Source organism: Zonotrichia leucophrys, chromosome 12, assembly GCF_028769735.1.
Source record: "Zonotrichia leucophrys gambelii isolate GWCS_2022_RI chromosome 12, RI_Zleu_2.0, whole genome shotgun sequence".
In the NCBI taxonomy this organism is placed as follows: domain Eukaryota; kingdom Metazoa; phylum Chordata; class Aves; order Passeriformes; family Passerellidae; genus Zonotrichia; species Zonotrichia leucophrys.
The window spans coordinates 17,921,105-17,933,752 of NC_088182.1; the positions used below are offsets into that span (position 1 = coordinate 17,921,105).

At 41.7% G+C, this 12,648-nt stretch overlaps 1 protein-coding gene across 1 annotated transcript in view; it reads left to right on the forward strand.

Moving 5' to 3' along the window:
- The window catches only part of SYN2 (synapsin II), a 191,060-nt gene that overhangs the window by 94,159 nt on the left and 84,253 nt on the right, over positions 1–12,648 (forward strand). Inside the window, exon 5 of the mRNA XM_064724417.1 lies at positions 8,414–8,503. Within this exon, the coding sequence (XP_064580487.1) occupies positions 8,414–8,503 (90 nt within the window). The remainder of the gene's footprint in view (positions 1–8,413; positions 8,504–12,648) is intronic.

Below are 12,648 nucleotides of genomic sequence, written 5' to 3' on the forward strand. Positions count from 1 at the left end.
CACTGAACTTTCCTGTTCCAGGCACTGTGGCAGGACTGATCTCCCTGGCAGCACACACAAACACACACTGCTGTTCTCAAGGTGAAAGAGAAGGGAAGTTTAATTCTGGCTCCAACATTTATAGATTTCCAAAAGTGGCAGTGGATTGGAGGGTGACAGTGCCACCTCTCCAATGACACTGCACAAACCAACAGCCCATCAAATTTCTCCTCCTCCATAAAGGAATGCAAAACAATGAGTTATTCACAGAAAGCGTGTACAGAAAGTTCGCTACAAGAATGTCAACATCAGAAGGCTTAGAAAATCTTAGAAAACCAAGGTGACAAAATTCCATGTGCCCCACAGCAAATATTTGCCCCAGTGGCCAGTTCTGTGGCCTTTATCCATAGGAATTTTGGATTTACAGAAGAATATTGAATTTACAGATTTCAAGTGAAGTCAGAGCCCTGTGCATCTCCAGGTGCTTTTCCTTCAAGCAAAACTTTCTTAAGAATAAAAAAAACCTGCATAAAAACCTGAATAAAACCTGTTTTAATTGTCTGTCAGCCAGTGAAGGTTTTGTCCTCCTTGCCTTGTTTTAGAGCAAAACATGTTGATGGATTTGTGGTGCAAGAGCTGAAAGTAAATTCACAAAACTGCATCAGAAGGAAGGTGAAAACGTTGTGAGCTTTTGGGTCAAAAGACAATTTAAGACCAGGTTTGAACATTGAACTGGAGAAAAATTCATAAATGAAATTATAAGTTGAAATGCATAACTAGAAATCTAAGTACATTAAACCTAGTAGTGTGTTTGCTCTTTGCACCTCTTTATAGAGCTTGGTTTAGTTTAATCTAGTCTTGGAACAGGAAGGGAATATTCCAGCTTTCCTTGCTGATTTTGCTTTCCTAAAATAAGTAAGGTCACTTGAAATTCCTGGTTAAAAAAAAAAAAAAAAAAAAAAAGTCAGAGATCCTTAAATAATAAATAAATCTCAATGTGGTGATGATTTTTCTGTTCCATACATCCAGTAATTCTCTCAGCTCTCTATTCATCAATCCTTGCATGCACTCTCAAGTGCTTTATATATAAACTGAGTATGGGTGTATTTTGCTTTCACCAGCATTTGCTGCCATCAGGATAATTTAAAGCAAAAATGGAATTTTTTACTACATTCCTGAATTTTGTAGTGGGTTGTTGCCACTCTGCCCTGTTCTCCTCTGCACTAAGAAGCAGCAGTGGGAACTCTTGACATCCACTACAGACTTGCATTGCATTGGACATTTCTAGGGGCAGGACATTCAAATGGACTTTTTAACTGTTTCTTACCTTCTAGTGAGAGAAACTCTTTTCAAACAGAGGCTGTTAAGTTAATACTCAAAGCAGGACTGTGAACTTGGGGTTCAAGTCCTTTGTGTTATCTGCTGGTTCTGCTACAGTAGAGACTCAGAATCTCTTGTGGTTGATTAAGGCAAGTATCCACACCACACCTGAAGGCCAGATTATGGAAATTAAATCTTATTTCTTGTGCAATCTTAATATATAATTACAAAGGAAACCTGTGTGTTATATGCCCTATTAAATTATCTTAGAATTTTTTTTTTTTGTTAAAATCGAGGTTGTATCTGCTCCTTCACTGTGTGCCTGTGGTGACTCAGAGCTGAGGAGGGTCAGGGGGGTGACACTCCCCTTCCTGACACAGGAATCTGTCACCCAAATCCTCCTGTGGTGATGGCTCCACCAGGGCAATCCCCACCCCATCCTCTCCCTCTCCTCCCCTCCAGCTCTCCCCCATCACCTCCACAGCTCCCACCAACACTGCCATTCCCCTCCAGCATTCCTGGATATTCCGCTTCCACCCTCAGCTCCAGCCCCCTCTGAGATGGATGCGAAGTGTCCTGGTTTCCTTCTGGGGTGTGTGAGCACCGCCCCTGCTCCCTGAGGTGTTTTTAGTGGGTGGCTCAGTTTAAAATGCTGTGAAATCCCTGTTTGGGTATCCCCAAGGAGTCCTCTGGCTTTCCCTGCTGGGCCTAGCAGAGGCTGGCTGGTGGTGTCTGAGGAGCGGCACTGCACCCTGGAAACCCAACATGGAAATCCATCCTGGAAAGCCAACATGGAAATCTCCAACATGGAAATGCACTATGGAATTCCAACATGGAAACCCACCCTTGAAATCCACCACGAAAACCGGCCCTGGAAACCTACTCTAGAAATCCATGGAAACTCATCCCAGAAATCCAACCTGAAATCCACACTGGAAATCCAGCCTGGAAACCCATTCTAGAAATCTGCTCTGGAAACCCACCATGAAAACCCACCCTGGAAATCCACACTAGAAACCCATCATGGAATTCTCCACCCTGGAAACCCACTACGGAATTCCAACATGGAAACCCACCTTGGAAACCCACCAGGGAAACTCACCCTGGAAACCCACCCTGGAAATCTCCACCCTGGAATTCCAACATGGAAATCCACCCTGTAAATCTCCACCCTGGAAATCCAAACTGGAAAATCACCCCGGAAATCTCCACCATGGAAATCCACTAGGGAAATCCACCATGCAAATCCACTATGGAATTATACCACAGAAATCTCCACCCTGGAAATCTTCATCCTGGAAATTCACCATGGAAATCCACCATGGAATTCCAACATGGAAATCTCCAACATGGAAATGCACTATGGAATTCCAACATGGAAACCCACCCTTGAAATCCACCACGAAAACTGGCCCTGGAAACCTACTCTAGAAATCCATGGAAACTCATCCCAGAAATTCAACCTGAAATCCACACTGGAAATCCAGCCTGGAAACCCATTCTAGAAATTTGCTCTGGAAACCCACCATGAAAACCCACCCTGGAAATCCACACTAGAAACCCATCATGGAATTCTCCACCCTGGAAACCCACCCTGGAAATCCACACTAGAAACCCATCATGGAATTCTCCACCCTGGAAACCCACTACGGAATTCCAACATGGAAACCCACCCTGGAAACCCACCAGGGAAACTCACCCTGGAAACCCACCCTGAAAATCTCCACCCTGGAATTCCAACATGGAAATCCAACCTGGAAAATCACCCCGGAAATCTCCACCATGGAAATCCACTAGGGAAATCCACCCTGGAAACCCACCAGGGAAATCCACCATGCAAATCCACTATGGAATTCTACCACGGAAATCTCCACCCTGGAAATCTTCATCCTGGAAATTCACCATGGAAACCCACCATGGAAATCTCCACGCTGGGAATCCAACCTGGAAACCCATCCTGGAAAACCAACCTGGAAACCCACCATGGAAACCCACCCTGAAAATCCACCATGGAAATCCACCATGGAATTCCAACATGGAAATCTCCAACCTGGAAATTCACCATGTAAACCCATCGTGGATGTCCACCCTGGAAATGCACCCTGATAATCTACCAGGAAACCCACCTTGGAAATCTCCCCGCTGGAAATCCACCCTGGAAATCCAACCTGGAAACCCAGCATGAAAATCTCTACCCTGGAAAACCACCATGGAAATTTCCACCCTGGAAATCTCCACCATGGAAATGCACCCTGGAAATCTCTACCCTTGAAATCTCTACCCTGGATATCCACCATGAAAACCCACGCTGTAAATCTCCTCCCTGGAATTCCAACATGGAAATCCATCCTGGAAATCTCCACCCCAGAAATCCCCACCCTGGAAATCCACCGTGGAAACTTCCACCCTAGAAATCCACCGTTGAATTTCAACATGGAAATTCACCTTGGAAATCTCCACCCTGGAAATCCACCCTGGAAATCCACCTTGGAAATCTCCACCATTGAAACCCACCCTGCAAACCCACCATGGAAACCCGCCCTGGAAACGCACCACTGATTCCTTCCTCTACAAGTGTTGCTGAATTCAGTATTTTTATGGAAACCTCCTATTTGAACTGGACCTCATCTGTAAAAAACCCCACAAAGAAGAAAATCTCCTTCTGTTGCCGTGAGCCCCAAACCCTCCTGAGAAGTGCTTAAGCACCATCAAAATAAACAGCAGCACAAATGTTTGCCTGGTCAGATCACTGAACTCCCTGTTCCCATAGCAGTGGAATAAAGTAATTTTTTATTCAGCATTTTTTCACTGCTGGAAGAGCACCCAGGAAGGACTCCCCAGAGCTCTCACTTCCATCAACATTTTTCCTTCTCTAAATTTTCATTCCAAACAAAGGGCTCCAGAAGGTCTCTGGATCCAGGCCTCATGGGATTAATTTTAGATTATTCTTGTATACCAGGCATGTCTTGATCTGTGTTGTACCCTTGTATGCTCATAGGCTGTTTTCCTTCATTTTAATCCTCATGCCTTCCTTAAATCTCGCTTTCCTCACTGTTTACACATTTTGTCAGTGCCTCTTCCACCAGCCAAGGTGCCTCTCCTTGCCAGATGCCTTCTTGCCTAACCCTGCAAGCCAGGAGATGTTTTTATGTCTCTGACTGTGACCATTTTCTGGTTCTTTGGGATTTTTTTTAATCCTGTTTTTCCAACTGTTGTAGAAATTTTTATTTTTCTCCCATGGATGCACTCTGCTAATTTGTTCATGCAGCTCTTCCAAGGGCATGAGGTTTTTATTTAAGACTTGGGGTTTTTTTTCTGCATCCTGTAGAAGCACTTAATGGTTTCCATCTCATCAGCTGAAATTCTGATGTGAAAATATTCCCGCAGTTAATGACATGGTGATTATAATATTATAATAATATTATTATAATTATGATAATATTATAATAATATTATAATTATTATAATATTATTATAATAATATTACAGTATAATAAGATTATAATATAATATAATATAATATAATATAATATAATATAATATAATATAATACAATATTTTCTATTCCATGAACATCCCATGTCTGTAAACATTTGACATGGGATTAGATAATTCAGTAATTTATAATTTAAAAAGATGATGTTCCTGCCCAGGACTGGTGTCCAGCTGCTGTAAAGGAAAATATAAAAATATATAATCCAAATCCCACTTAAACATTGATAGAAGGTCATTAAAACCTAAATTAAATTCTTCTTTATAAATAGCCCAGCAGGATTCAGGGATTTATGGCAATTTATGGGTGTACAATTAGAAAGCTGAAATTTGGTGTGGATTTGGGCTGAATTCATCAGGTTGCATTCTGGGGGGGAAAGGATTGACAGGAGATTCCCAGATTTTTGGACATGGAGGTGAAGCAGCATCTCAGCAGGGGAAAGGATAAATAATCCCCCAGCTGTGGCACTTTATTTCTCTCTTTTGCCTCAAAAATTCAAACTTGCTTTTCCTACCTGCTGTTTCCAAGCTGAGTTACTGGATTAGGGGACACTTTGGAGTGTTACAAGTCTGTTATATGTGGTTGATAATATATTATTTTAAATAAACAAGCATTTGCTAGCAATTAATCTCAATTACAGCTTTCTTGCATGAAAGACAAAACCCCTACCAAATAAAATGCCATTTTCTCAGTGTCTTCCTCTCCTTTCCAGTGAAAATGGAAAAGAAAATAGGGAAAGAATCACAGGAAACGCAGTCATATGATTTTATTTTTCTTGGGAGGTTTTTACTTAAAGAGAGGTAAATAGATTTATTTTAACCTAACAACTGCTTGGCAAAAATCATGTATTTAATGGTCAGCATTTTCTTGTGGAATCTGGAATTTGGCTCTTGCATCAGAACTGAAATATTGAGTAGGTTGTCAGGAATCCTGTTCACAAACCACCTTACTTTGGTAGCTGTGAGAATATTTCCTTTCCCTGAGGCCTGCTTTGCACAGCCCACAACCCAGCCCCAATTCCTCAGGCTTTTGGTGAAGACTGCTCATCATTCAGGCATTTTCCACCGGCCTTCCAGATTTAAAGATGCATTTTACCAAACCTAAGTAAACATCAGCTGAGCACATCATCCCTGGGACACATCCTGCTCCTGGAACCCTCATGCCGGGCTCAGGGGGAATTTCCTCTCCTAAATATCACCAGAGGAGAGGGATCTGCTCAGCAAAGGGAGAACAGCCCCCAAAGGCATCTCTATTGCATAAAGAGTTCTCTTGGTTCACATGTGAATGTTCTGTGTGAAGATGCTGCAGTCCAGAGTACAGGCAGGCAGGAATTTTTGAGGCAAAAGAGAGAAATAAAGTGCCACAGCTGGGGGATTATTTATCCTTTCCCCTGCTGAGATGCTGCTTCACCTCCATGTCCAAAAATCTGGGAATCTCCTGTCAATCCTTTCCCCTCAGAATACAACCTGATGAATTCAGCCCCAATCCACACCAAATTTCAGCTTTCTAATTGTACACCCATAAATTGCCATAAATTCCTGAATCCTGCTGGGCTATTTATAAAGAAGAATTTAATTTAGGTTTTAATGACCTTCTATCAATGTGTAAGTGGGATTTGGATTATATATTTTTATATTTTCCTTTACAGCAGCTGGACACCAGTCCTGGGCAGGAACATGGGAGATTTAAATTAATATTATATCAGAATATTTGATAGAAAACATGAACAGGATTGGCATAACAGGGAGCAGTGTGAATAATCTTCTTCTTGATGGTGGGGCAAGAATGGCAATGTTTTTTATCAGAATATTCTATAGAAAACATGAATAGGAATGGCATAACAGGGAACAGTTTAAATCATCCCCATCCAAGGATGGCCACGTGTTTTATCAGAATATTTTATAGAAATTGTTAATAGGAATGGCATAATGGGGAGCAGTTTAAATCATCCTTATCTTTGGTGGTGGGGCAAGAATATTCTCATATAACATGTGGATCTATATCAGAATATTCTATAAAAACATGAATAGGAATGGTATAACAGGGAGCAGTTTAAATCATCCTCATCTTTGGTGGTGGGACAAGAATATTCTGATATAATGTGTGGTGCAGTTTAAATCATCCCCATCCAAGGATGACCATGTGTTATATCAGAATATTCCATAGAAAACATGAATAGGATTGGCATAACAGGGAGCACTTTAAATCCTCCCCATCTTTGGTGGTGGGGCAAGAATATTCTGATATAACACGTGGTTTTATATCAGAATATTCTATAAAAAGCATGATTAGGAATGGCATAACAGGGAGCAGTTTAAATCATCCTCATCTTTGGTGGTGGGACAAGAGTGGCAATTTTTTATATCAGAATATTCTGTAAAAAGCATGAATAGGATTGGAATAAGAGGGTGCAATTTAAATCACCCCATCCAAGGATGTCCATGTGGGAATGGCTCGTGGCTGTAGCCTGGGAGATGAAACTTCTCCAGTTGGTTCCTCACCTGTTAGCTTGGCACTGTTGCTTTTATCTCTTTGCCAGCACTGCCAAATCAGTGTCAGGGAGGTGACAGCCACTAAATGAATGGTAAATGTGCCTGGGCTTTAAGAGGACAGAAAAGGTGAATATTTAAGAGGTAAATATGCCTGGGTTTGGGTTTAAGAGGACAGATGTCCGGTTTTCGGCTGTTTGGAGGGCCTGGAAAGGCCCGGAGTGGCCTTGGGGCAGCCGCGTATCAAAGGAACAGAAGAGGCTTCAGTTCTTCTTTCGGTCTTTATGTTTATTAATTGTTTATCTAAAAGATTTTCTCTCGGCCCGACAGAGCTCTGCTCAGCAGCCAGCCATGAGCACACTGTCTCGCCCTCTGGGCAGTCACCTATCTTTATACCCAAAGTTACGTGTACAATATTTATCATTTTTCCCCAATACCTTTCACCCTTATTGCCCAGTGCACTTTTAGTAATGACCAATCCCAAAGTGCCACCATCACCACAGAAGATGGAGGAGAAGAAGAAGAAGAAGAAGAAGAAGGACAGGACACGCCCCAATTCCTCCATCTTACTTCTCTAAACCCCCCTGTACAGAAATCCTAAACCCTGTGTCTCACCCTCTAATTAACCAATCCCTTCACCATTCACCCCGGTGAAACCCTCCTGTCCTCATACAGGTGTCGTCTCCTGTGTAGGATCAAAGTCCAGCCACCAGACACTTCTGGAACATTCCAGGACTCCCGAGCCCCCCAGGGGTGCTCTCGGTGACACCTCAGTCCTGAGGTGCTGAGATCCCACAGACAGAAAAGGCAAAATTATAATGATTTTATCATCACAGAATCATCTTCAAACATACAATGAGATATCTGAAATCCAGTATCCCCGTGTATTTCAGTTCCTGTACCTGTGAGGGTTTAACTTTTCGAGGTGTTTTTCTGTGTTGGTCTGTACATGAAGTCACAGCTTGGGTGGATTGAAGGGCTGTGTGAGGAGGAGGAGGAGGGAGGATGCACCCCTGGATCTGCTGAGTCCATCAAACGCCCAAGACAAGAAGGAAAACATCCTGGGTAGGAGCTCCTGTGGGCACAGTGTGGTTCCTCTCCCGAGCTTTGTTTTCTCTGCTTTGTTTTGCAGTTTGCCCAGCTGGTGTCTGTCTACAAATCTTTGGGCCCAGAGAAGTTCCCTCTGATCGAGCAGACCTTCTACCCCAACCACAAGGAGATGGTAGGTGCAACCAGCAGGGCTGAACCTCCAAAACAGGGTCACAACCCCCTTCTCCCATTTTCTGCATGCTCCAAAAGCCTTTTTGGCAGTTTTGGGAGGGGGTGGGACGGGGTGAGCTCTTGAAATCACAGTGATGGTGAGCTGGAGGGTGCTCACATGGCACAGCGGTCACTTTCCAGCTGCCCAGCTGCAGATCTCAGAGAGATTAAATGCTTACAAGGACACTGAGTGGCTCTGAAAGCACAGGAGTCACTTCCATGGTTGGTTTTTCCCCCCAGTGTTTTAATTTCTGGTGTGCTCCCAGTGTGTGTTGGCTTTGGAGGGGATGCGCTGGGCACTGCAGAGCTTTGAATGAACTCAGCCAAAACCAGGCTGGGGGTGATTTGGGATCTTCAGGTACCTGGCTCTGGTTCCCAGTGCTGCACAGACAGAAAATGAACAAAAATGAGGCTGACAGAGTCCAAGGAGCACCTGGGTGATGGTTTTAGGTGTGGTTCAGTTTTAGGCCGCAGTGAGGAGCAGGGAGTGGGACGCAATGACCCCTAAGGCCTCCTTCAAACTTGAGATTGGCTGTAATTTTATTGAGAAAAGCAGAGCTTTTAGGTGCATTGCTAAACTGCAGCCCTTAGAAACAAAGAACATTTCATTTTGGGGCAAGAACTAATGTTTCAGACTTATAAGTTTATATGGCATATTTTTCTGAGTGTAACAACCCTCTGAGTGGTTTACCCTGTCTTCATTCCTCTACATTGCTCATTGAAGTCAAAACTTATAAGTTATTTCTCTTTTTTTTGAACTTTTGAATGCCGTTCTCCACAGCCAAGTAATTTTTTTACATATTTCTATGGTAATATAGAGAAAATGAATCGATTTGGGTATTGCATTGCCACTGAGAGCTGCTGCAGGAGCTGCCTGTGATGACACTCATTTGTTTGGTTTTATTCCTCCCAAAGAAAGCATCTGGAACTTTGTGGCTTGGGAAATAATCAGGCAGTGTGGTACAAGACAACATTTTGTTTGAATTTCTGGAGTGGGTTGTAAGATGATCTGGAAATCAGAGTCTCCTGATGCTGCACTGAAATCGTATCATGTAATTTTGTTTTGGGTTCTCATCACTTTATCAACAGCTGGCCTCAGTGGCATTTGTGGATGCAGAATTTGGCAATTACAGTTTTAAATATTTTTCTTGGTGCTCCTCCTGCTTTTTCTCCTTCCCTTTTTGTTCTCCAAACGGGAACCTGGAGCTGTCCCCCCTTCCAGTGCAAACCAGCTCAGGGGGGACGTGGGGAGAGGGACAAAGCCCCGAATTCCCTCTCTGGGAATTGAGGGTCAGCTGAGCGTGCCAGAGGTGCTCCTTCCATCCTCTGCTGGTTTGTGCTGAGCCTTTGGGCAGTGCAAGGTAAATAAACAAAGATTCCGTTCTTTTGCGTAAAAACAGAGCCGCTTTAATGAAACACTTTTGGAAACAGAAACATTCATCCCAGACTGATCACAAAAAACGCTGTGAGGCTTTTTGAACTCATTGCTGGCTGAGTCATACCTTCATCCTTTCCCTCAGTAATTAGTTCCCTTTATTTCCCTGCATTCCCACTCCTCTGTTCTCTGCAAAAACCACATGGCTTTTCCAAATTAATTACTGAACAATTTAATTAAAACCTATCTGGAACGTTGAGGAAACACCAGCAATATTCCAGGTGGGGATTTTTTTTCCCTGTTCACCTATACAGACTCCCTTCTCTCTTCTTTTCCCTACTCTCACCAAAAGTCATGTGAGCCATTTCCAAATTAAATTAAAATGCTCTGCCAGGCTGTGCTTCTGCTCCACCCTCTCGTTTAACAAAAACACAGTTTCAAGAAGTAAAAAGAAAACGTTGTAAAAAGAATCTGCTGTTGATAAGGTACCAATGCCACTAACAGTAAAAATCCTGATATTAAAATAACATATTCAGAATGCCACGTTGTAGTCAAGGCTTTTGAGAGTCTTCCTCAGGGAAAATAAAATCTCATTCTGAGCTGGGTTTTGTAAAGCTTTCCTTCCCACATTTATTGATATCAGGGGAAAAAACCAAATCTTGGTACCATCCATTGTGGGGAGTTTGGGCAGATTTCTGCTCAGCCAGAAATCAAATCAGACATTGTGAAACACCTCATGAGGGATATTTTATAGCAGAAAAAGTAGGAAATTTTAAAAAACTAATTGTGGCAGGCAATCTGTATTACTATCTGTCCATAAATATCAGAGAAAGCGTTTCTTTGTGCAAGGTGCCCAGAGAAGGCAATCTGGGCTGGGTGAGTCAAGGTTCAGGTCTAATTACTGTAAAACTGAAATAGGACCAGAGCTAAAAAGCAGAAATTACCTGTTTGCTGCTATCCAAAAGGCACCATCCCATCAAAATGGATTTGGGGACAAATGCCACAGGATTGGTATTGAATACTAACCACTGAATATTAACCATTAAATATTAATCATTGAATATTAACCTTTGTGGTTATTAAGCTCTGTGGGCTTCTGTAGGTATTGGTTTGATCTGACATGAGGAAATAAAGCCTGGCTTTGAATCTTTCTGGAAATTAATAGTGTAAATGCACAGCACTGTCAGTAAATAGCTCTCCCAATAATGTCACTGTAATATCAATTATTTTCAGAAGAAATGTAGCTTTTTATTCTTTTTGTTTGATTTATGTAAGTCTGTGGTCCAAGTTGTTAGTGCCTAGGAAATTTTTGTTTTGTCTTGAGTAAAGTAGAAAACAAACTGGGCTTTACATTTGGCAGCACATAGATATGGTTTTAATTTAGGGCTGTAAATTAAAAGAGCCAGACTGATTTGCAGTAAATAAAAAGTGAAACATTGGCTTTTATGTATTAATTGTATGTACTTATGTACAAGTATTTTATGTACTTATCCCTCAAAGGATAATGACACGTTTTCCTGTTGGCCTTGCACCATTTGCATTTCACTGGAAATGTATAAACTTTGTCACAGAAAAAGTAAATTTATTTTAAAAGAGTGTTTCCAAACCTGTCCTTTAGATAGCAAAACCTGTCAGAAAAGGCAAATAATGGAGATTCCCATCCTGCCTGAGGGCTCTGCTCCTTTTTTCTGGGGCACAAATAGTCTGGACTTTGGGATTTACACTTCCCAAAGTTTCACCACTGTGAACTGAATTACTTTTATCAACTTGATACTTTTATCAAATTAATTACTTTTATCAAAAATGCGTGTGTGAAGGATTAGTTACTAACTCCAGTCATCAATTCAGGAAAGTTATGACAGTAAAAAAGTTACAGGCAAAATGCGCTGTTAACCCTTTTCTAATTTGAGTTCACAAGTAGCCAAATTCACTGTCAGGGTATGGTGGGTGTTAATGAATGAAAAACAATTAAATCCTATTAAACAGGGTGAAACATCTGAGAGCTTCCAGAAATCATTGCAGTGTGAGTTATGCAATATTTCTTGCATGTATTTTCAGGTGAGTTTCCAAAGTTTTAGCAGTGCTGGGGTACAAGAACTGGTCATGTATTTAGGGAGGTTTTAAGGGCTGCAGCTGCCCTGAGAATGGATGTGGTTTTTGTAGCTCTGAGCAGTTTTAACCTGTCATCGTTTGGGCTTGGAATTTGTTCCATGGAATGCTTAAATCCATGGATTAATGCTTTAACCCATGGACTAAAAACCTGGCTTTTCCCTCAGCAAGGTGTGGTTAGTCCATAGGAATGCTGGCTTGGGAATGGGGATTTGATTATCAAGGCTGTTTTTTAATTTAGTTATCAATGGAAGTTACAGCTCTGTGGATAAAGGAAGCTGTGACATAAGGAAAGAACAAAATGTGGAGCACAGATGGTTTTAATCACAGAAGTGTTCAACTCGATTCAACACACAAGGAAATATTTGTGAATCTTTTTCTTTTTTTAATAGCACATTGTTATAATACTTTACATATACACTGTACAATAATTCTTTCGTATCCAAGACTTTCATACAGAAAAAAAAAACAACAAAAATAGTTCTATAAAACATTCTGTAGTTCATCAGAAAGATTTGGAATAAAACACGGGGAGCTCTTAACCTGCAGGTGATGAAAACAGGGGGCAAAATCCTGGTAAAATTTGTTCTTGAGCATTCATATTGGCAAAATTCTGGCAAAAT